Below are 22,280 nucleotides of genomic sequence, written 5' to 3' on the forward strand. Positions count from 1 at the left end.
CTGTTTTATATTCCTTGCTTTTGTTTCATTAGTAGGACAGGGAGTTTGTAATTTGCAGTCTGTGTGCAAATTGCCAAACTGTTCACTTGAAATGCTGATTTTTTATGCTTCATCATGTGAAACTGAGAGCTGTATTGCATAGATTATGGGAAATGCTAGGATTTCTGTTGCAGTTCTTTAAAAATACGTATTGTATGGAGTACATGAATATCTAAGGAGAATCCTGTCATAGACAGTAATTAAGTTAATCTCTGCAGTTTAAATAGGAATGACATTTTGTACTATATGGATTTAATGTATGATTTTTTTCCTTATAAATAAAGCTAAACCTGCTTTTTCTCAAATCTGTCTCTCAATTCAGTTCTTGATGAAGCCGATAGAATTCTAGACATGGGGTTTGCTGATACAATGAATGCAATCATAGAAAATCTACCTAAGAAACGCCAGACCTTGCTTTTTTCTGCCACACAAACAAAGTCAGTGAAGGATCTTGCACGGCTGAGTCTCAAAGATCCAGAATATGTTTGGGTTCATGAGAAAGCCAAATTCAGGTATGTTGGGATAATTTTTTTTTCCTGGGGTAGTTAAACAGACAGTGATCCCACTTAACTGCTTCTCTGACTGTCAGTTCCTTGAATCAGAAGTTATGTTGTGTATCCTCCTCCTTCCTGCAGTGTCTGATCCTGTTGTGTGCCTTCCTGAAAGCAAGGAATTTCCAGATAAGAGGGTACTAGTTTTGACTGAATCATTACAGGGAGGCTGAACTTGCACTTCTCTTGTGGCTCCTCAGGCAGCTTCTCAGACTGGAAGTTTTTCTCCTCAGGAGCAAGCCCCCAGAGTGGCTTATAGCCTGAATGGAGTAGTGTCCTGGCTCCAGCAGCACTCATTTCTGAATTGCTCCTTTTTTTGTTGTTTGGCTTCCTTGCCTCCTGCATATGCATGCTTAACTGTGCAGAACCACCAGATGTGTTGCACAAATACAGTTATTTTGTGTGCCCTTGATAAATCTGGCTTTCCAAGGAAATGCTACCCTATTGGGAAGGTGCAGAATGACAGTCTTGTTTGTGTGTTCACTGTTAGATGCCCAGAGGAAAGCATGTGGCATTAGGCCACATGCAGTTAAGTCTTGTGGCTTTCTGATGTGCTGAGTTTACTGTGTGCATTCAGGACTCCAGCCCTCTGCACATGAAATAAATTTGTCATGCCATAGGTTTGGATCAGAATAGGAGACCCTTGCTAGGAGTGAAGTATGTGGTCTGCCAAGCTCAAACAATTTAATGTGTCACTCATTGAAAAAATGTACATGTTGCTTTTAGGCACATTTTGTGGTTTTTTTTTGAAATTTAAATGAAGAATGTTATTTAATATTTTGCATTTCTGTGGGCTCAGTCATCTAAGTGTCAAATCGCTTATGAACATGTATGATTCTTCTTCTGCTCTTCTATGAAATATGCATATATTTCCATATGTAAGATGCAGCAGAAAGGTGAAGCATAGTGCTAAAAATAGCTTTCCCAAGAGCAAATGAGAAATCATCAGCAAAATGAAGAGCAGAACCAGGTTGAGTCTTGAGGTGGTTTTCACTATTTGATTTGATTATCTCTGCATTGTACTGCAAATATCTTTTTTAAAAATCAGTAATACTGTCAAATGCATCTTAATTAAGCATGGTGGCTAGAAAAAATTGTGTCGTTAATATCCTCTTAGCAGAAAAGGATGTACAAGCATAGTATGTAGCTTTCATTTTAAGGACTGACTGTACCTCGGTTTCACAGATCTTGCATTTTTTTGTGAAGTCTATTTTAAAGTACACTTAATTTTTTAAAATATTTGGGAGAGTGCAATTTGATAATAAACTGGATTAAAAAAAAGGGAAATATTAATTTGTTTTAGAATTTAACTACCTTAGTATGTAATAGGTTATTGCCTTATGAGAAGTTTCCTCTGAAAGACTCAGAAAGGAAAAGGTGTTGTGGCATAATTCAAATTGAATAGCAGAATAAAAATTGGAACAGTGTCTTGTGATTTCATCCTCCCAAGTGGCCACCTTTAACAAAGTAATTTTGAAAACCCTTGGTGTGTTTAGGGTGAAGCAGAGAGACTGTAAGAGGTGGGTATTTAGATGTATTTCAAGGGTAAATATGCCAAAGAATTCTTAAAAATTTTATTTTATTTCTTAAAGAAAAGAAAGGTGAGTTAAGATGACAGTTCAGAGCTTTACAAAGTCACCCTGCCTGTCAGTATAATCAACAGAAGTACATCAGTGCTCTTTTTTTGGTGTATGATTAGACTGTGCTTTGATGTTGCTTTAAGCACAAATGATGCTTTAATAGGACTAATAGACAAAATTGCACTTGAAGTTAAGGCAATTTGAATGTCTTGGATTCTATGGATTCTTCATTGGCTGCTTAAACATAGAAACGGTTTGGCTTGCCAGTAGTAAATAAATTTAGAAGTAACGTTGAAAGTCATCCATCCCTCTCCATTGGCTTTTAGTAGGGAAATTGATTTGTCTTTCAAGAGAGCTTTCTAGTGGGGTTGCTAAGACTTGTTCCTCAAAGTAGGAGAACTTTCCATCCTGACTCTTTTCTTTTTCTGGGCATTTGTCAGACTCTCTTTACTTTGAAAGGTCAGGCAGCTCTGTAGATATTGCGTGCTTGTATATTCTCTCTCTTCTCTTTTCTTTCTCATTTTAATGTTATGGGAACTGATGGTATCTAAATGTACTTTTTAGATCATTTATTTAATTTTTTTTCTTAGTACCCCGGCAACTTTGGATCAGAACTATGTTGTTTGTGAGCTTCAGCAAAAAGTAAACATGTTATACTCTTTCCTGAGAAGTCACTTGAAGAAGAAGAGTATTGTGTTTTTTGCAAGCTGTAAAGAGGTATGGCTGTTCCCCTCCTTCCCCTGTAGCATTTTAAAACTATTAAAATGAAGATATTGATGTAGATGTCAAGGCACCAGAGCACCAGAGGGGTGAGATTCTGGATTAATTTGCAATAGGAAATTGGCAGAGAAACCAAACATCACCTATTCCTGTAGGCATGTCATGCAGGGCCTCGCTGACAGAAAGCTCAGTGACCCAGGCTCGATGCAGGAAGGTCCTGGAAACCTCGGTGTACTCAGCCATTTTTGTGCTGTGCTGTTAAAGAAAGAAGGCTAAAAGTTTTGTCACTAAGGGCCAGTTATTTCAGTTTTGTCTCATGGCACGTTCCATAGTTGGGTTACAGAGTATTTTAATAGTTGTACCTACTTTCTTTACGAGCTTTTCAATCTGCCTATATAAGAAATTATAATTATGAAATAGTACAGGGAAAAAATTTTCTTATGGTTATATAGGCAGTAATCCTTCAAATATCTACTTGTATATATGTCCTGGGACTGTTCTGTTGAAGTTATTTGTATGTGTTTGTATGGCATCAGTATTCCTATAACATACAGTGTGTATCAAATATTTTACCATATACAATAGTTTAGTAAATATTCGTTGCAGTTCTTCCACTTGTGCAAGAGGTTACACTATTTTTTGTTGTTCTGCAGGTTGGCTGGTGAGTACAGCGAGGTGGTAGACTTAGTTGTACAGAAATTCTCTGAGCTGCAGCTTGTTCCTGCAGTATACGCAGTTTCTTTAGCTATTTCCTTAAACATTAGATAGCTGCCTGCTATAAAATAATGCTACATCATGGTATTGTATGTATGGGTAAACAGATAGCTTTTGTAAGAGAAGCTGTTGAAGCTTGAAATAGTAAACTAAGACCATGTAGACTGCTTTGAGTTGCAAGTTTATGCTTGCAAAATACACTGTATACTTCTAGTGTTGTCTAAAAGCAGTGCTTCTGATGGACTTCGGATATTTTGGTCCCTTGCATACACCTTACTAGTCATGTCCCAAGTCATTCTTGTTGTTACCTACTCCGGTTCCTTTTAGGAAACGTCATCAAAAGGCAGGTCAATATTTTTCCACAGTTTGTTTCTTCTTTAAGTACCTGGGTGTGTGACAAAGTCTCAAAATAGTGTCTCTTGTCTCTGATACGGAGAAAAGTGTACTTTATTTGATGTGCTAAGGCAGTAGCTGGATATGAACTTGACAAGTTAACTTTGCATGGTATTTTTTTTTCCCCTCTGATTTGTTGGGTAGGTCCAGTATCTATTCAGAGTGTTCTGTAAGCTTCAGCCTGGTCTTCCTGTACTGGCACTCCATGGCAAGCAGCAACAGATGAAGAGAATGGAAGTTTACACTTGTTTTGTTCGGAAAAAGGCAGCAGTACTTTTTGCTACAGATATTGCAGCTCGTGGCCTGGGTATGTTCCCACAGAAGCAATAGTTATTCACAAAGTGATGATCTAACCCTGTTGAAACTTTTATCAGCCTTTATGCTCTGAAGACTGACCTGATTTGTAAGAAATGAGGTTGTAGTTAGCTTAAGAGCTCATTAGCGTATCTCAGATGGGATATGCTGCTTAGACTTCTGCTGAAGGCCCACTTCATTTGTGCTTATTTTTTCTTTTTGTCCCAGAAAGACCTGTGTTGCCACTAGTTTTGTAATGGTATTTGTTATCAGCAGAAGCTGCCATTTATTATTTATTTATTAAAGTCTGTGGACAATGTATTTTTCCAGCCATGTACTGTGACATATCTGGTACGAGAGAAAATGGAAATAGTGATGTATTTGCTTACCACATGCCGTAAGGCAAGATTTCAGCAGTTTTGAGTATTTCTGATGAACCTGTATCCTGTGGGTTATTCCAAAGCAAATGAAAAATCACTAACCTAGCAGTATGTGGAAATGAAAACCTGAAAAAATTGTAATGTCTGAACTATAATTAGTAATATGCACTTATACGTATAATACATTATATGACTGTATTCTTAAGGAGGCAGAAAAATAGATGAGGCAAAAGGCAAGAGTATTTATAGAACCTGTTGTCATTACCTGCTGAATTATGATTTATTTCTTTATATTTTCAGTGGATACTTTGGATTATTTTATTTTTTAAGTACTTGGAGGCATTTAGGTATGACACAAGACTTTTCAGGAGTCTACTTGTTCTTTCAGATAGCAAACTCTGTTGTCCAAAATGTAAGGTTTTGTCAGTATGCTACAAAAGGAAGGAAGGTGCTCTAAAAACTGAAGGTAGAAATGAAAACTGTTTACCATACCTTCTACACTGTCAAAATCTCACCAGTGAGGTTCTAATGTGGGTGTGATTGTTTGGGTTTAGAGTGTGAGTATGTTTGTGGAATACAGCATAGCTACAGACTTGGTCAGGAAGGAACAGGAACTTAGTCCAATGCAAAGCATGCTGCTGCTGGCTGACATGCAGCAGTTAGAAAATGGTTATTAATAATATCATTCACATTCAGTGTCGACTTCTTTGTCAGGCATGGTTATCCCTCCCATCTTTGAGAAGGACTATGATATTTTTGTATGTGGACAGCTGACGTAGTGCTGTCTCACCACAGCTAGCTTCGAACCCTGATGGTGCAGGATATTGATGCTGTATGTGAAAAGTGGGTCATATGTTGTTATTTAATTATTAAATGTAGTGGTGTTTTATCATCTGTGTGACACAAAGCATGTCTGTTCTTGTCAAGTGTGAAATTATGTTCCATTCAGCGCACTGCCATAATTTAGGAAATGAAGGCACCATTAATTTTAGCTTTCTTTGATGAAGAGAATGATTGTTTATAATATGATAATAAGTGCAATAAACTTTATTTTTATTTCAGAGGTTGCGCTCAATGTATGCAAATTGGTCTAAGTGATGGTTCTTACAGGAATTAATGCTCCAAAATAATATGTTGCTCTTGGATAGGAGGATTTTGAATACATTGAGCTTAAATTTTGACATATTTTTTTCTTTACACAGATTTTCCAGCAGTGAACTGGGTCATTCAGTTTGATTGTCCAGAAGATGCAAACACATACATCCACAGAGTGGGAAGAACAGCCAGGTTTGTTTTAAATTTTCATTAATATTTTAATGTTGTAAACTAGGTCATTATAGGAATAAATTGGCTAAAGACTCACTTGAAAAAGCTCAAGATAGAAATTGAAAAAAATCAAGATATTAATTGGAAAGAAAGAAGGGCTGTTACCACACAAAGACCCTTTTGATTACTGAAGAGTAATGGTTTGACTTAATCATTTCTTAGTGAGCTTCAGAGATTCCTTACAGCAGATGGGGAAAAAATATCCCCAGTTGTTTAATCTGATCAGGGAAGATTAATAGTGAGGAAGCAAAAATCTTCTTCTGCACTTGGCAGGATTACCTTAAAGGCTGAGTTGTTCGTGGGTGGAAAAGCTTGTTTTGCTACTGCCATTTGTAGATGAATAAGGCTTTAGGTTGTGGATCCAATTTCTTTGTGTCATTGAAGACTCTTCAAAAGAATGGAAACATTTCTTCCTTATTTTATTTTGGGGAGGAAGGAATCAACTAATGTTAATTACAGGTTAAATTTTTAATTTTCAAAGTCTTTGTAAAATGACATTCTTAGGAATAGCTTTAGTTAAGGTATTTGTGGCTAAGCCTTTATGATGGGAGTTACCCAGATACACTGTTGAAAACCCAGTCCTTGATCTCTGAAGTAGATTTTTGAGAAAACAAGAGCTGTCATTGCATATAATTCTGTAGATCAAAACCTTTATGCAATTATGTGAAGGATGAAATGCAAGACCTGGCATTATATCTTGTACATAATTTAATTTGTTTGTAGTGGGATTTGTAATATAGGTGGTTGTCAAATGTAATGACAGAGCAGTTACTTAGAATAGGACTTCAGCACTCTACACTATAGGAATTTGAAATCTGCCTTCCTGGATCAGATGGCATTACATTTTGGTGACCGGAGTAGAAGTGTGTGCTCCCAGCCCTCTTTCGGAATGTGGAAGTTCTAGCCATGCTTTCATTGTAATTGGGAACATTTCTGCCCAGTTATGTTCTGTGTTCTGTGCTCTCCATTTTCCTATCTACCTGTTAGAACGGAATGGACTAATAAATTTTTAAGTGCTTTTTGGAAAAAAACCTGTCAATGAACAAAATCAGTGAATGTTATATATAATTAGGTAAAACATGTAGCTATTTGACTAAATTCAGATCTAGGTGTAATCTCATGCATACCAATTTAGAGAAAAACATGTAGTCAGAATTCTGGGGTTTCGTTTTTGGTGTGTTTCCCCCCTCCGTTTCCCCCCCCCTTTTTTTTTAATCCTTGTGTGTCTTCCACAGAAGGCTTGTAATTTTGTCTTTATGGCATAATGTCATAGTGAAAGGGAAAATAATATATTTGTTACTGTTTGATTGGCAGTTTCTAGGAGGCTTCTTGAGCTCTTCCTGAGCTGTGTCACCAACCTAAAGCACCTCCTAGGAGTTATAATTCTCAGGCCTTTGCCCGATTCTCATTCAGTGCTGAGAAGAGTGATTGTAAGTAGGCTTAGAGAGGGGAAGCAGCTACATGAGGACAAGTAGCGCCCCTTTTCCTTAATGCTTTTAATAAGACGTCACTCCGATGAGGACGTTAGCTTTGCAACCTTAAGGGTATATCTTCAGTGGCCTCTTAAATACAACCTTCTGTGATTGCTTGAGGGACAGATGTAGAAAATTGGGGTAGAGAGTCTGTTCCGTAGGCCATGGGCTGTGCTGGGTGCCTGCCCTTTGCCTCACTGGGCTGTTGTTTACATGTGTCATTACGTGAATTTTTCAGTAGCCAGACCTTACAGAAACTGGGACTACATTTGAGCAGGTTGTTTGAGCTGGCATGGTAGTGACTGATACTGAAAGCAAATTCCTTCTGTAGGAAATGTTTTATGGGTATGTTCTGTTTCTTAATCTGTTACAAAGATCAAGGAAGGCTTAGCTAGGCTGAGCTTTCATTTTGGAGAAACATATATGTGCTGTCTTCTCAGAATAAGGCAGTCCTGGAAATAAATTTGTTTAGTGACCTTAATGGCATGGAATAAATTTTTGAAAATAAAACAAGGGAGATGTCTAATAGTTTGAAGTGAATACTGTGCACTAAGTAAATATGCTAATGCAGTTTTAGATGTGGATAATTGAGAATGTACTTCTCAGTGAACTCTTAAGTGTTGAGTAGGAAACCACTTGTTTTCAATAGCTACAGTTATTGTGTTCTAGAAACTTGATAAAAATGAACTGTAGTTTAGTAGTCCTCATTAATGAGGTTAGAGATAATTACAAATTTTCATGGTTTATGAGTATATAATTGCATAGAATGGAAGCTAAATTAAATAGCTCAACTAATTAAGGGACTATGTTAAACTGTAATTAAAACTGGGATGCCAAATACTGTTTACTTCTGAAATCAAATTATTTTGTGATGCAAAAGTAAAGATGAAAGTTGAGAATTTATTTTGGGGATAAGGCTGAAAAACCTTTTACTAACAATCATGGATGTGTTCCCACATCTGTTTTACAGTTTTGCAAAGCCTTATCTAAGTTGGAAGATAACGATTGATTTTTAGGTAGATAAGACCACCGTGTTCCCTAAATAGCGTTTCACTTGCATTTTATCCTGCTGAAGAACATAAATTGCAACTCCTGCACTTCTGATTTATGGTAAAGTAAGATCAAGAAAATCTGGATGTTGCCCAGTAATGCTTTTACTTTATAGTAGAATTGGCATATCTTGAGTGTGTGAGGTAGTTTTTTGGTTTTTGTTTTTTTTTTTTGTCTTTTAAACTTGAAAGTTGTGCTGCGACTGGAGTAATTGGAAGCTATTTCTTCCAACTGCTTTTAAAGTATTTATTTAAAGTCTTAACTAGTTCAGTAACAGAATTTCTAAAATACTGACAGTAATGTGGCCAGGCCCATAAATATTTTTCGCTATATTTTTGTCACACAATCTCTGGGAAAAGTCTGTAATTTAAACTACTTAATCACAGTCTTTTCCTGGGGGCTTTAGTTTCAAAAATTCTAATTAAATAAGAGCTGCTTGTAGCAATTGTATGCAAAGCTAATTTCTTCAGGCTTTTAATTTATATTGATGCCTTCTATTCTGTAGCCTATGAAGCCTACAGTTGAAAATGTTCTTTGATTGATTTTGTGAAACAAGTTACAGTGCCACTAGGGGGCAGCAGAAGGTAATAGTTTCTGAAGCACGCTGGTACTGTTTCTTCCCTGTTTTTCCAAACATAATTTGTAAGTTGTATGGCATGAAAAAAACATATCTAGGAATGCTTTTATTTCAGTCTTGATTTCATTAATGAGTTGAAGACACTGAAAAGTCTATTAATCTTTCTATTCACATGTAAATATCTTGTATTTTGGATGTACCTGCATCCTGGCACATTTTTACAGTTAATTTCTTTCTTTCCTAACATTACATTTCTCCTTCTACTCTGTTTTTTTTTTTTTCTTTTTATTTTTTTTTCCTTTAGAGGAAACTTAGAAAAACTGTTAACTTGAGTGATTTTTCTGTTGGGACTCTCTTTTTTAAAGACACTGACAGTGGAATGTTAAGCAGAATAAATCTTCTTTTGCTCTGGAGTTTTTATCTGTGGTATGTCCAGAACCTTAAGTAGGATTTAGGTCTGACTCCAGGCTCAGACTTCTGACGGCATTCAATCCAGGGTAGTTGGTTACGTTTCTTAGGTGCTTAAACTGATATAGGAAAATCAGCATAATTTTGTTGTCATTAAATATAGTGTGCATACAGGCATTGCATGCTCTGTCTAGCTCTACATTGAGAGGCTGTGGAGTCTCATTTCTGGAGACGTTCAAAACTCGGATGGGTGCGACTGTGCAGCCAGCTCTAGGTGACCCTGCTTTAGCAGGGGGCTGGACTAGATGATCTCCAGAGGTCCCTTCCAACCCTGACCATTCTGTGATTCTGTGATAGGCTTTTTGCCTTCTAGTGAATTAAATTCTGAAAACAAATGGAACAATAAAAGTCCATCTTTGCAAACCAGTACACTTTGTTGCCTACTATCTTTGTACTGGCTGGTATGATGATTAGAGCCAAGTATGAATAAGGACTTCAAAGATCTATAGGTTTTTTGATACCTTGTGAATACTGAAGAATATACACACATCAAATTGTGGAAGGGTGAAAGGACCAGATCATATAATGATCTTATTCTGTCATGAAGTAAAATGCTTTGAAGTATGCTCATTGGGCTCTCCTTAAGTAATTGCACATTATATGTGTGAAAGTGAGACTAATAATCCTTTAGAGTAATCCTTACAAATGGCAGTAAAACATGTGAAAATGTGAATGATTTAATGGAACTTTTTAAGGTTTGTTTTTTTTTTTTTTTTCCTTGGGAAATATATCCCAGGCATTCATATCCTGAATAAACAGTACAGTCAAGGTGGCAGCTCTTTGAGTATTGTTTTTATATTTAAGAACCATTGAAGCACTTTTGCTGATGTTTCTTTAAAAAAAATAATGCATTATTTAGACCATTTCATCGTATATTGCAGTCAAGTCATGATCCTAACTCAAGGTAAGTAAAATAGCTGCTAGTGGAGGTTACAAGAAATTGTTGACATGACATACTTGCAATCATATTATTAAATTCTCTAAAATTAACCACTGTATCCTATGTTCCTGACAGTGGCCTGCGGTGCTGCAGTCATACTGACTGGCACTGTGTTATCCATTAGAATTCTTTTCATAATGGCGTGGTATGAATGTTCCAATACACTGAAATATTAAGTGGCTAAGGTTATTACCTGCTGACATGAAGCTATACTCTAAGCTGTAATAAAAATAAATAAGCACATGTATTTTAATGCAGTAGAGGGGACACAGATGCTGTGGAAAATTATTTGCTTACAGCCTAGGCTGGAGGACCCAATGACCTCCCAAGACCTTTTGAGTTCAGTTTATTCTGAGATAGCGTGGTAAGGCTGGTGAGGCACTGCCTATTCTTGTCCATTATTTTTTATGACTAAGTCTGTCTGGCAAACAAGGACCACCTATCCAGTATGACTGACTGAAGGGGATTAATGTTTTGTGGTATGAGTGAAACCTGGTTGGATGACCTTGGCAATAGATATAAATGGGCTACTGTCCAGACAGGAAAAGGACATGAAGTGATCGGAGGAAAACCAAACCAAAGAAACACTAAAATAAACCCCAAAGCAATCTCTGACTCTATAGCAATGTTTAGTGATAATTTTCTTGAGGTACTGAACTAAGGTCTATGCAATGGAGAAATAGGAGTGAACAAAGCACCAGAAGTGAGCTAAAGCAAAACCAAAAAATTAAGCTAGTTCACTTTTTGTTGTTTAAATGCTCTGTGGGACGTTGGACCGTTCACAACCGTTGTTCTCCCTGGCTGAATTGAGGACCCAGCAGTCAACACACGATGTCTGAAGGGTTTGCCCAGCTGTGAATTAGCATGCATGCTTTCTGGTTTCTTGTAATTTTTGTTGGGCTGATTTCGTAGGACTTGCTGTAGATGGTACAGCGTGGTTTCAGTTAGCAGTGCACACAGATCTCTTGTTAAAGATGTGTTGTTTTAAAGAAAAGTATCTATTACAGAAAGAGACCATTGAACATGTAGATGGGATAGAAATTTAAAATTCATGCATTTGTTTTCTGTGCTTGTTTATCACTTAAAAAACCAGAATAACAAATTACTGCATTACAGAAGAAACTCAGCAGTGTACAAGATGTGATAAACAGTAGATAAAACTCTTCATGCTCCTGGGCTTGGAGAAATAATGTTTTCTTGATCTGAGGCTTAGATTTCACCAGTCCTCATCATGTCAGAAGACCCATAAGGTAGTATAATTGGAAACAAAGTTTGGCTGATTTGAGCCCAATCTGAAAGACCTAAAGCAGTTAGTTTGTTTAAGAATTATGTTTAAAATTGGAGCTTATATAATCAGATTTAATAGTTGATTTTTAAAACAAAACTATTAATTATTGAATTTCTGTGGAAGGCCTTAGGGGTAGATATGGATATTAGTTTCTCTTTGTTGAAGGATAGTGTGTGGGTGAACAGATTTATTTGTATGTGTATCAGATTGAAATGGGTCTTCTCAGAATAAACCTGTCCATTTTGATATGTTTGGAATATATTTTTATAGATTTCTTATGTTGTTACTTTACATAAAAAGAGTTGAACAGACAAACATCTGCATCGATGAAGTGCTTTTTCTTTCACTGCCATAGTTATTTTATGAAGGAATTGAAAAGAATTTTAAAATAAAATATGAACTGCATGATAGAAATAATAGAACTTGACTCGATCTAACTTTTTTCTAGTCTGTATTACATTAAGCATGATTGTTCGTTTTTTGCTAACCTGTAGAGTGGGAAACTGCTGTTTGTAACCTACCTTCCCAAAACTAGATGTGTATTTGCATACTCAGGTGGTGATTCTTTCTTTTTAGGTACTTAAAACTGATGAAGAACTGTACTGTGCTAGGTGTTTTTTTGGTTTTTTTTTTTTTTTTCCCTCTTCATCCTTAAATCTCAATTGCAATAGTGTTTACATTAACATATACCTCTATACTTTCACTGGCATATTCTTTCAGTCTTTACAAGGCTAAATCTTTGCTCTAGAAGCAGGGGTCTATGCTGCTTTTTGAGTTCTGATTATCAGTGTTTCCATGGGATGAAATTGTCTTGTTCTGGATTCTTGATGGAAACTAAAATTGTATGCAAAGGTTTAAAGAATATTATTGTCGCAAACTCAAGTGCTCCAGAATATTTATGTTCTGCAAAGGGTGAATGTTGTTCACTGTGAATGGTGCACAGTGAATAAATAACCGCTTTAACATGGTGAATAATTTGGCTTCACAGGGGAAGTAACTAGAAAACAGTTTGTATTAAGTTTGGCAATCATGTGTGATGAGCAAAGCGGAAGAACAGTACAAATCCTTAATTAGAAGGTGTATTATAATGCACAAACATAAAAGACCAGATGAATTTATGGACTTGGTTTTGATGCTGTTCCAAATGCTTAACTTACTGACCTTAATGTTTTAAGAAAAGCAGTCCTTTGCCTTACTTCTGATAAGTCTCAGATTTGATCTGGGTGAGAAAGGGACAGTTGAGAAGCTGGTTTGGCTTCCTTGATGCCTGATTTCCTTTCTCTGAAGGGATCTGCTGTGGAGAGTTTCTGCAGTTCAAATGTATCTGAAGATGGCTTGTTGGCTTGGAATGCAAACCTTTTTAGGAATGGGCTTTGATTTAAGCTCACAAGTTTTGCAGTGATACCTTACTTCCATCTGTGTCTTTTGACAGATGAGATGACAGCATATGTTGATACTATCCATCCTGGCCCATTTCGACTGAAATTAGATCCTTAGTCAAGTCAACTTGGTAATGTCTGATTTAAGTTACAGATTAAAAAAACCCCAAAACCCAAAACACATGGGTGTTTTTTGAGTATGATGGTAGATGTGTGACTTCTAAAGCGTAAAAATCATATACTTATGGTTCCTTACATGTTCGTGTGTGGTAAATATCTTCAAAAACATTATCACCTCCTTTATATTGAGTTTTCTGTAATGAGAAATATTCCAGTTCAGGGAACTGTGGTGCAAGTATTTTTATATCTGCAATCCTCCTCCCCCAAATCTTATGATTATGTCATCAGTTCCATTTTGTCCTGTGCCAGTTTTGAAAATAGATTATTTTTTTCTTGCCAAACAAAGCAGAAATACTGCCTTTAACTGTCTTGAAATTTGGCATCAACTTATATCTTCTGAAATACAAATGTTAGGGAAACATGTTGCAATACATCTGTTCAACCTGTATAATATTTCTTTTAAGGTCTGCATATCCATGCAGAGTATCCTTACAGATCTCTTTCCATTGCTTTCCCATAATTTTTTTTTCCTGTTGGATGTTTGCCCTACAGCAGAACACTGGTGCCCGATGACCATCAATCAGATGGTTCCCATTCCTATTTTATTCTGGTATCACTGTGACTCATATGTCTTTGACAGTTAAAATACGGTGCATTTGACTGAACTATATGTTACGATGGTCGTGGCAAGGATGTAAAATTACTCTAAATGTAGTTAGAACAAACTCAACTCTAGCTGCGTGGAAAGGTGGAATTTATTAATAACCATGATATGTTTTCACCTGTTGCCTTTGTGATAATTGTACTATTCTTTCCTTTAACAGTGTTGGCTAGGGATATACGCAGCCTTTGACTGGGTCTGATCAAGGATACATTAAGATACGTTAAGATTAGCAAAAACTGAGTGTCTGTTTGGCCTGCGTGAAAAGCATTTTTTCTCATCCTGTCCTCGCTGAATCGTCGCCATGTTATTAGTTTCTTCATGCTTGATACCAGCTGTGAGCTCAGGATGATACTCGGCCAAAGTTTAATATAGATTCTGTCATGATGAATAAACCATCCTCTTGATTTTAGTGTTTTAGTTTGTTTATTTTTGGTACAAAATGGAACTATTTGGCAACTCTTTGTTTTTCATTGCTAAGGAAATGGTGTTCCTGACATTTTAAACCATTTTTCTACTTCTAATTAGTCAGTATCACATTGTCCTAAATAATTTATCCCAGTTCCTTCTTGTCCAGCCCTTGATGCTTGCCCTTGATTGCAGACATCCTTTTTCTCATCTGCAGTCAGTGTGAATATATCATGCCTACCCTTTGCTTTATAATGCTAATGATGATTTGTCACAGCTTGCTTGTAAGTCAAGATTGAGTTGCAGAGAATTTACTTGCCTTTTGATAAGAATTGAAGCCAATAGATGCTAGAAAAAAAGGCAGATATGAACTAGAAGTACATGAATTTTATTTTTTTTCCTCCAAAGGCTTTCTGTAGGTAAGATGCAATTTTCCATAGAATTGGAATGAATTGTCTGGTATCCTAAGAGACTTTTAAAACCACAGCGTAAAGATGAGTCCGTGCTCTGGTTTCTTGATAGCTTGAGGAGATGACAGGATAAGTAATATCACCAATTACTACACAGTCCAAGAAAGTTTGATTATGTTGAGGTTGTTAATTTACTTGTCTTCAGCATAGCAGAGGTGCATACCTAGTGAATAATAAAGCATCAGAGTGAATTAGCCTTTTAGGCCAGCTGTTTGGTTTTGGTGATGATGGAAAACTTGAAGGCTGCAGTCAGCAAGAATGGGGAGAACTTCTAATGTCTTCTCACCTGCAGAAGAAGTCATCCTTCTGCTAAAGAGTTTCAGCAGCTGAGGTTGACTCTGCTGCCTTAGTGTATATAAAGGTTTAAAGGTTTTATCTGTCTACTGAAAATAATTAGGGAAGTGTTCTTTTGTTGGCTGTAGTGGAGAACTTTACTCCCCTAGGATACTAAGAGATGTTCTTTTCTCCTGTTTTAGGCATTGTAATGGAAACACATTTTGAGGAGAACATCTAAGTGTTCTTTTCTTTTTTGTTCATGCTAGTTTTTACTAGCTTGTGCTTTCATAAGTATGCAATATAGAAGCTTTTAGTATAAAAGAAAATTTTTGAGAACTTAATTTTCCACTTCAGCCTATCTTTTTGAGGTTATCTTTCGGACCATAATTTTATTATTAGAATATTACCAAGTTGTTCTTTTTTGAGAAATAAGATAATATTTTACCCAAGTAAAACTCCTTTTTTATAGGCTTGCATTTTGCTTTCTTTAGCTAAACACCCACTGGGGACTCTGAACAGATACAAACCTTCCCAGATGGTACTTAAGATTGTTTGATTTTTGGCTTTCTCGATTCTGTAATGATTTCATTTTTGTGTTTAGCTCTGAAGAACAGCATTAATATTAAACAGTCTGTTTTAATTAATTATATCACACAACATAAAAATGGGCAAAACCTATTCCTCCTTAACTTCAAGTACATTTAAAATACTGGCATTTAAGAGTGAATATTTCCACAATAGCTAAAGAAAAAAAATTGCATCAGTAGTTACCAGATGTCTTTCTGTCCTTTTGAATTTCTGAAGACATCAGCTCTGAGAAATATTTGCAATGTTGCCTTTTTTTTTTTTTTTTTTTTTCTTAGTTGTTGCCAAAAGGTGAGAAAGTGTAGGTGTTTGGAAACATCCGTCTTTTCTTTGTCTATTTTCATGTGATTGTTTCATTACTTAGCTATTTTCTCTATATAAAGGCTTTGCAAGACTTAGTGTAAACCTTGTGTCCATAGATGCCGGATTTAATGCTTGTTTTCTTCTCGAGGATCTATGGAATGTGCCTTTAGAATTAAAATCTCCTGAATTCGTACTTTCTGAAAAGATAACTGACCTAACATATAACATGTTTAGCACTAGGAGCACCTTTCAGGGGTCAGATTGAAGGTTTATCTGGTCCTGCATCCTGGTTTGAGAGTGATCTTCTGGATGCTGAGCAAAATCTATAAAAGCAGAACTAATGTAGAATGATATTTCCTGTACTGTATCATTCCAGTTTGGGTTTGTGGCTTGCAGGGTGGCTATCGGCACTCTCTGACCCTTGATGGGTATTTCTTCCATGATTTGTATGGCACTGTCCTTACATAGCGTGTTGCACGCTGAATAAAATAAATAAAGCAACAATTCAAGAATGCCAAGTCAGGCACTCCAGCATAAATGCCAGAAACAACAGAACTACACAAATTGCTTCATGCCTTTGACTAAATTTAAGGAATCTACAGAAATCCTAGAATCATAGAATGATTTAGGTTGGAAGGGAACTTCAATATCATCTAGTCCCAACCCCCTGCCACGGGCAGGGACACCTCCCACCAGACCAGGCTGCTCACAGCCCCATCCAGCCTGGCCTTGAGCACTGCCAGGGATGGGGCAGCCACAGCTGCTCTGGGCAACCTGTGCCAGGGCCTCACCGCCCTCACAGGAAATAATTTATTCCTTGTATTTAATCTAAATCTACCCTGTCTCAGTTTAAAGCCATTCCCCCTTGTCCTATCACTGCATGTCCTTGTAAAAAGTCCCCCTCCAGCTTTCCTGTAGGCCCCTTTAGGCACTGGCAGGCTGCTCTAAGGTCACCCTGGAGCCTTCTTTGTTCCAGGCTGAACCACCCCAACTCTCTCAGCCTGTCTTCACAGGAGAGGTGCTCCAGCCCTCTGAGCATCTTTGTGGCCTTCCTCTGGAGCCACTCCAACAGGTCCATGTCCTTCTTGTGCTGGGGTCCCCAGAGCTGAACATGGTATTCCAGGTGGGGTCTCAGGAGAGCAGAGTAGAGGGGGAGAATCACATTCTGTTCATGCTTCTTTTGATGCAGCCCAGGATACAGTTGGCTTCCTGGACTGCAGGAGTACATTGCTGGGTCACATTGAGATTCTTGTCCACCAGTGCTCCCAAATCTTTTTCCTTAGGGCTGCGCTCAATGCATTCTCTGCCCAGACTGTATTTGTGCTTGGGATTGCCCTGACCCACATGCAGGACCTTTAACCTGGTCTTTTTGAACTTAATGAGGTTCACACAGGCCCATCTCTCAAGCCTGTCAGGGTCCCTCTGGATGGCATCCCTTTGCCCCAGTGTGTTGACCCCACCACAGAGCTTGGTGTCATCAGCAAACTTGCTGAGGGTGTACTCTATCCCAAGTGTCTGTGTCACCGACAAAGATGTTCAACAGTGCTGGTCCTGGTATGGACCCCCGAGGAATGCTACTCGTCACTGGTCTGCACCTGGACATTGAGCCATTGACCACTGCTCTTTGAGTGTGGCCATACAGCCAATTCCTTACCCACCAAGTGGTCCATCCATCAAATCATGATTCGTAGGTGTTTATATAGTGTGATCAAGACTTTTTTGCCTTACTGACAAATGAGGGAGTTCTTGCTAAGAGACTAAACAGACATTCTTCCCAGATATTGAATCATTCACATAGCTCTTCTCAGAATCCTTTCCTTTCATAGCATCTGTTTTGAGGAGAAGAGCAGAACAGTGTGTAATTCTGTACTCTAAATCGGTGAGAGACTGGTATTGGCAGTGATATGATGTCTGTTTTCCTGTCTGATACAAGCCTTGGGTAGAAAAGAGAATATTTTCATCCTTCTTTCCAACAGTGCTCTGAGAGCTTAGGTTCTTTTGATGAATAATTAGCTGCCTTGGAACTGTGATCATCAGTTTTTGCCATAAAATGCAAAGTCCTCTAAGGTTTAGTGGCTTTCCAGGATTTCATTGCTTGTTCAAGCAGTGGCGGTGTCTGACATGCACCCACTTTCTGGAGATATTATCTGGAATTTGGCTGGGTTAAAATACATAGAGCTTTCTTAGAAGGTGCACTTGGTCTATGTACGAAGTAATTCGCAACCCTAATTATTATATAAAGGGTGCGAATATTCATGAGGTGTTTGGTTAGCAGTGGGTTAGGTCCTCCCATGCTGCTGGTAAAGATGATAAATTGCCTTAAACCAAGCATATGGGTTGCTTTAGAACTTTGTTTTAGAAAGGTTATACAAGCTCATGTTTCTGCATTAAGAATGTTTTAGGTCTACTGATTAAATGGATTAAAATCAAGTTAGTATAGTTTTTGTACAGTATGTCTTCCTCACCCACAAGCTTAAAGCAGTATTTTTTAGGACAAAGTCCAAATGTCTTACCATTTCTTTTGGTACTTTTACCAAACTATATATAACCAGTAAATTTACAGTGCTGGTATGTGGCAAAGACTGTCCTCTTACATCAATTTGACTTCCATGTAAAATTTCAAAACCTAGAATGTAAGAGTTAAAATCTCATGATAAAAAACATTTATTGAACGTTTTAAAATTACCTGTAAGAGTCAGTCCCCAAACCCATCATGTATAGCATTGGGGAAAAAAAAAACAACCCCAAACCAAAAAACCTACATCTGAGAGTGTTTTGTTGTGCTCTTTCAGATTCACCAAATGAAAGCAGAGAGCTGTAATAAAAGCTGTCAGAATGTTTTAACTGCAGATTTTGTTGCTACTTGCATTGCTTACTATGCTGTGACAGATAGTGTTTGTAGTTTTCAAACAGTTCTGCAGTACTGTTTTTGGCAAGTGATGACTGTTTATACTTGGAGAAATGTGGGCTCCCTGTAGTCTATCTGAAATGATTTTTATCCGTTAATGGTATGATTCTTATTTGGTGTGCCTGAGAACATCAGTCTGCGCTCTCTGGCCTCCAACTTAAAAGCTCTTTTCTTAAGGCAAGGAGCGTTGACTGAATACTTCCTTAAACAGCACTTGTCTCCCCTTTTCTGTGCAGGAGGACTGAACTGGCATTTTCTTCTGTCATTGATGAGCTTTTATTGGAAAGATGTGTGACTTACTCTGGCATTGTCTGTAGTCTCTGACCCAAGGACAAACTAATAACATCTCTCAGCCTTCTGCTGACAGTTTATACCTTTTGTAGAATATCCTTTCGTTGATGGTTCTCTTGATGGAGATGAGTGAATGCAGTTAAAGACCCAACTGGAGAACGTGTGCTGGAGTAACAGAAGCTGAAGATTTGTGGAATTGCAGCAGACTGACTGAAATAAAGACAGAGGAAACAGTTAACGTTCCTTATAGAAAACAGAAAGGACAAACCAGATATGCTTAAGATAGAGAAACATTTTACTAGTGTAAGACAGATGAGAGTGGAGTAGAAACAAAGCCAAAGGCCTGTTAATGTAGTAAATAATTTGATATAAAACGGCACTTTAAAGATAACACAGTGAGTATTTTCTGTTTCAGATAAATGGAATACTGGTAGTCATAGCAGTTTATGTATAGGCTTATAATCTGCTGCTGACTAGGGGCCTTCCTGTGAGTAGCTCTTGTCAGTTTAGAGCTGCTCTACATAGTAACTTACTACTCTCTTATTTTGCTTTGTCCCATGCATTGCTCTGATCAGTTAGTTGTCATTTGGATTCTGTCCAATTTTGGCATATTTCTGAAATCTAGTTGGATTGCTGTTTTTTATATAATGGAAGACTCATTGCAATATTTTCCTATCAATCTGTACTCTTAAGAACTATTTGTGAATGTAAATGAAGAAACAAGATATGTGTTAGGATAGATAAGAACTTAGATAATGTGCTAACTCCTTACTACTTCTTCAGTAGGACTTAAACCTATTGTTTTGTTTGTTTACTAGTGCTCTTGGGTGTTTCTTTCTCCATGAACATCGTCAAGTTACTACATTCACCAAAAGTAGGAACTTTTTCTTACACAACATAGAAAGTCAACAGAAGGTGCTTTAAGAATAAAATAGAAGAATTTTTATGTCTGTGCCAACCACCTATCTTGAGAAATTACTAACTCAGCTATATTTGATACAGCTGTTAAGTGTGCTGAAGAGTGAACACTAGGTATGTTCTTAGGGGATCAGTCTGAGGTAGTTTTTCTTCTGCACCTAAAAACTGCTTCTATAAATGGAAGAACTCCCTGATTTTATGCTTTTCTTTCAGATGTCTCTGTCACCTGTTAGAAGAATAGCCTTTATTGGATGTGCCAGTAGCTGTTGTTGTTGTTAGGGATCAAAGCACTTACCCTTTTCTAGCCTTTGCCTTCTTTCACTTGCAGGATATGCAAAGGAGAATCAGTTGTTACCAAGTGTTAAGACTTGCCTATTGGTAAAGGATGAATTCAAGCACCTAGACCTTCTAATATTGTAAGGTTTGATCAAGTGCCACTTGATTATCACTAATGTTTCTAATCCAGGGAAGAAAAGATCCGCTGATCTCAATCCATGTCTTAGCTCTTGACGTTTAGGGCTCTAGATACAGTTTTGAAATCAGCTCAGGTGGAAATATTAGCAAGTCACTTAACTGGTTTGCCTCTTCTTTTCCCTTTGTAAAGTGAGGATTTTTGTCTGCTCTTTGGGCTGCTTACAAGGAAGCAAATGTAAATTCTTGTCAATTATTGAAAACATCAACAAAATCTGTGTTTTTTGTGTGTTTGCTTGAGGTCTCTCTTTTGGTTTGTTTTGTTTTTTCCCCAAACAGATACAAAGAAGGTGGTGAAGCTTTGTTAGTATTGCTTCCCTCAGAAGAAAAAGGCATGGTGGAACAGCTGGCACAAAGGAAAGTACCAGTCAGTGAAATCAAGTAAGTGACTAATGGCCTGTCCGTTTTTCAGCCTTCTTTCGACAGAAATAATGTGTGATGAGCTATGACAGTCCTGATAAAGTGCTTGAATTGCCTAGAGCTGACAAACAAGGGAGATCATTTTGTTTCGATAGTGTTGTAGAAGGTAAAGACCTTGAGAGGTTACCTATTGCATCCCCTTTTCCAAAGGTAGGATCAGCTGAACAAATCATTCCTATCAGATACTTGTCCAACTTGCCAATTAATATCTTTACAATTTCCAAAACGATCTTGTCTATACTCAGCAGTTCCTATCATTAACGTTTTTTCTTCAAATACCTGATAAGCCTTCTAAGTAGTTTTAAGTGAGAGATTTCTGTTGTTCTGTGCCAAGAATGTATGGAAAATTATGTATGCTCTTACTCTTTGCAACTACTTTTTATGTAATTGAACATTATCATGCTATCTCTTTTATCTTCTTTTCTTCTGCAGATTAAACAACTACAGTTTCTTTAATCTGTCCTTGTAATTTTTTTTTATACCTGTCATTCTTGTTTCTCTTACCTGTCTTTTCTTTAGTTCTAGACTGTATTTCTCTAATTTTGTTGAATCAACTGAAGAACAGGAAATAAAAGATGTGACTAAATGGTCATTTTACATACTAGGAAGAGTGTAATGGTGAAAATCCATACAGATCTATGCTATCTGCACAAAAGAGAACTGACTTTCTGAGAAAGTTGCAGAAGCAGATAATGATACCATGTAAAAATAAAAAAAACCACTTATCTTTCCAATTTCTATTAAATGCAGAGTAATGGACATGTAGGAAAGACAAAAACACTAACTGAAAAAATAATAAAAAACCCCTGCCACTAAAAAGATTCGGTGGTAACTCCTTAATTAGCAGCTATAGGTAGGAAGGAGCTAATTGTGCTTTAAGCCTGTCAGCCAAATACTAGATCAGAAGAGGAAGTAGAATGTGAAGGAAATATGGAAGAAGAATTGAAAGCAAGCCAGAAAATGTGCTATGAGCCTGACTCCATTTTGAATACTTACTTAGTTCAGGTTACACCATGCCAAAAATCATAGAGTGGACCTAGAAGAAATCAGAGAAGGATAACAAGGTACAAAATTAAGTTTCTGTACCAGTGGGTATGAGCAAGGCTAGAACTGTTTTACTTTGAAAAGCTGTAGTTTCAAAGGGAGGACATGAATATGTGAGCAAAGAAGATAATTAACTGTATGCAGAAAGTGTTTGTGGAGCAACTGTTTTTGAGAAGAAATCAAAATAGGGTGAAACATTAAGTGGCTATTATTACCTCGTCGCTTAAACCTTCA

At 37.2% G+C, this 22,280-nt stretch overlaps 1 protein-coding gene across 1 annotated transcript in view; it reads left to right on the forward strand.

Moving 5' to 3' along the window:
* DDX10 (DEAD-box helicase 10) overlaps positions 1 to 22,280 on the forward strand; it is a 192,216-nt gene that overhangs the window by 11,729 nt on the left and 158,207 nt on the right. The window contains exons 6-10 of the mRNA XM_055702317.1: positions 362 to 551; positions 2,761 to 2,887; positions 4,142 to 4,304; positions 5,874 to 5,958; positions 20,862 to 20,963. Of these exons, the coding sequence (XP_055558292.1) occupies positions 362 to 551; positions 2,761 to 2,887; positions 4,142 to 4,304; positions 5,874 to 5,958; positions 20,862 to 20,963 (667 nt within the window). The remainder of the gene's footprint in view (positions 1 to 361; positions 552 to 2,760; positions 2,888 to 4,141; positions 4,305 to 5,873; positions 5,959 to 20,861; positions 20,964 to 22,280) is intronic.

Source organism: Falco cherrug, chromosome 2 (assembly GCF_023634085.1).
Source record: "Falco cherrug isolate bFalChe1 chromosome 2, bFalChe1.pri, whole genome shotgun sequence".
Lineage (NCBI taxonomy): Eukaryota > Metazoa > Chordata > Aves > Falconiformes > Falconidae > Falco > Falco cherrug.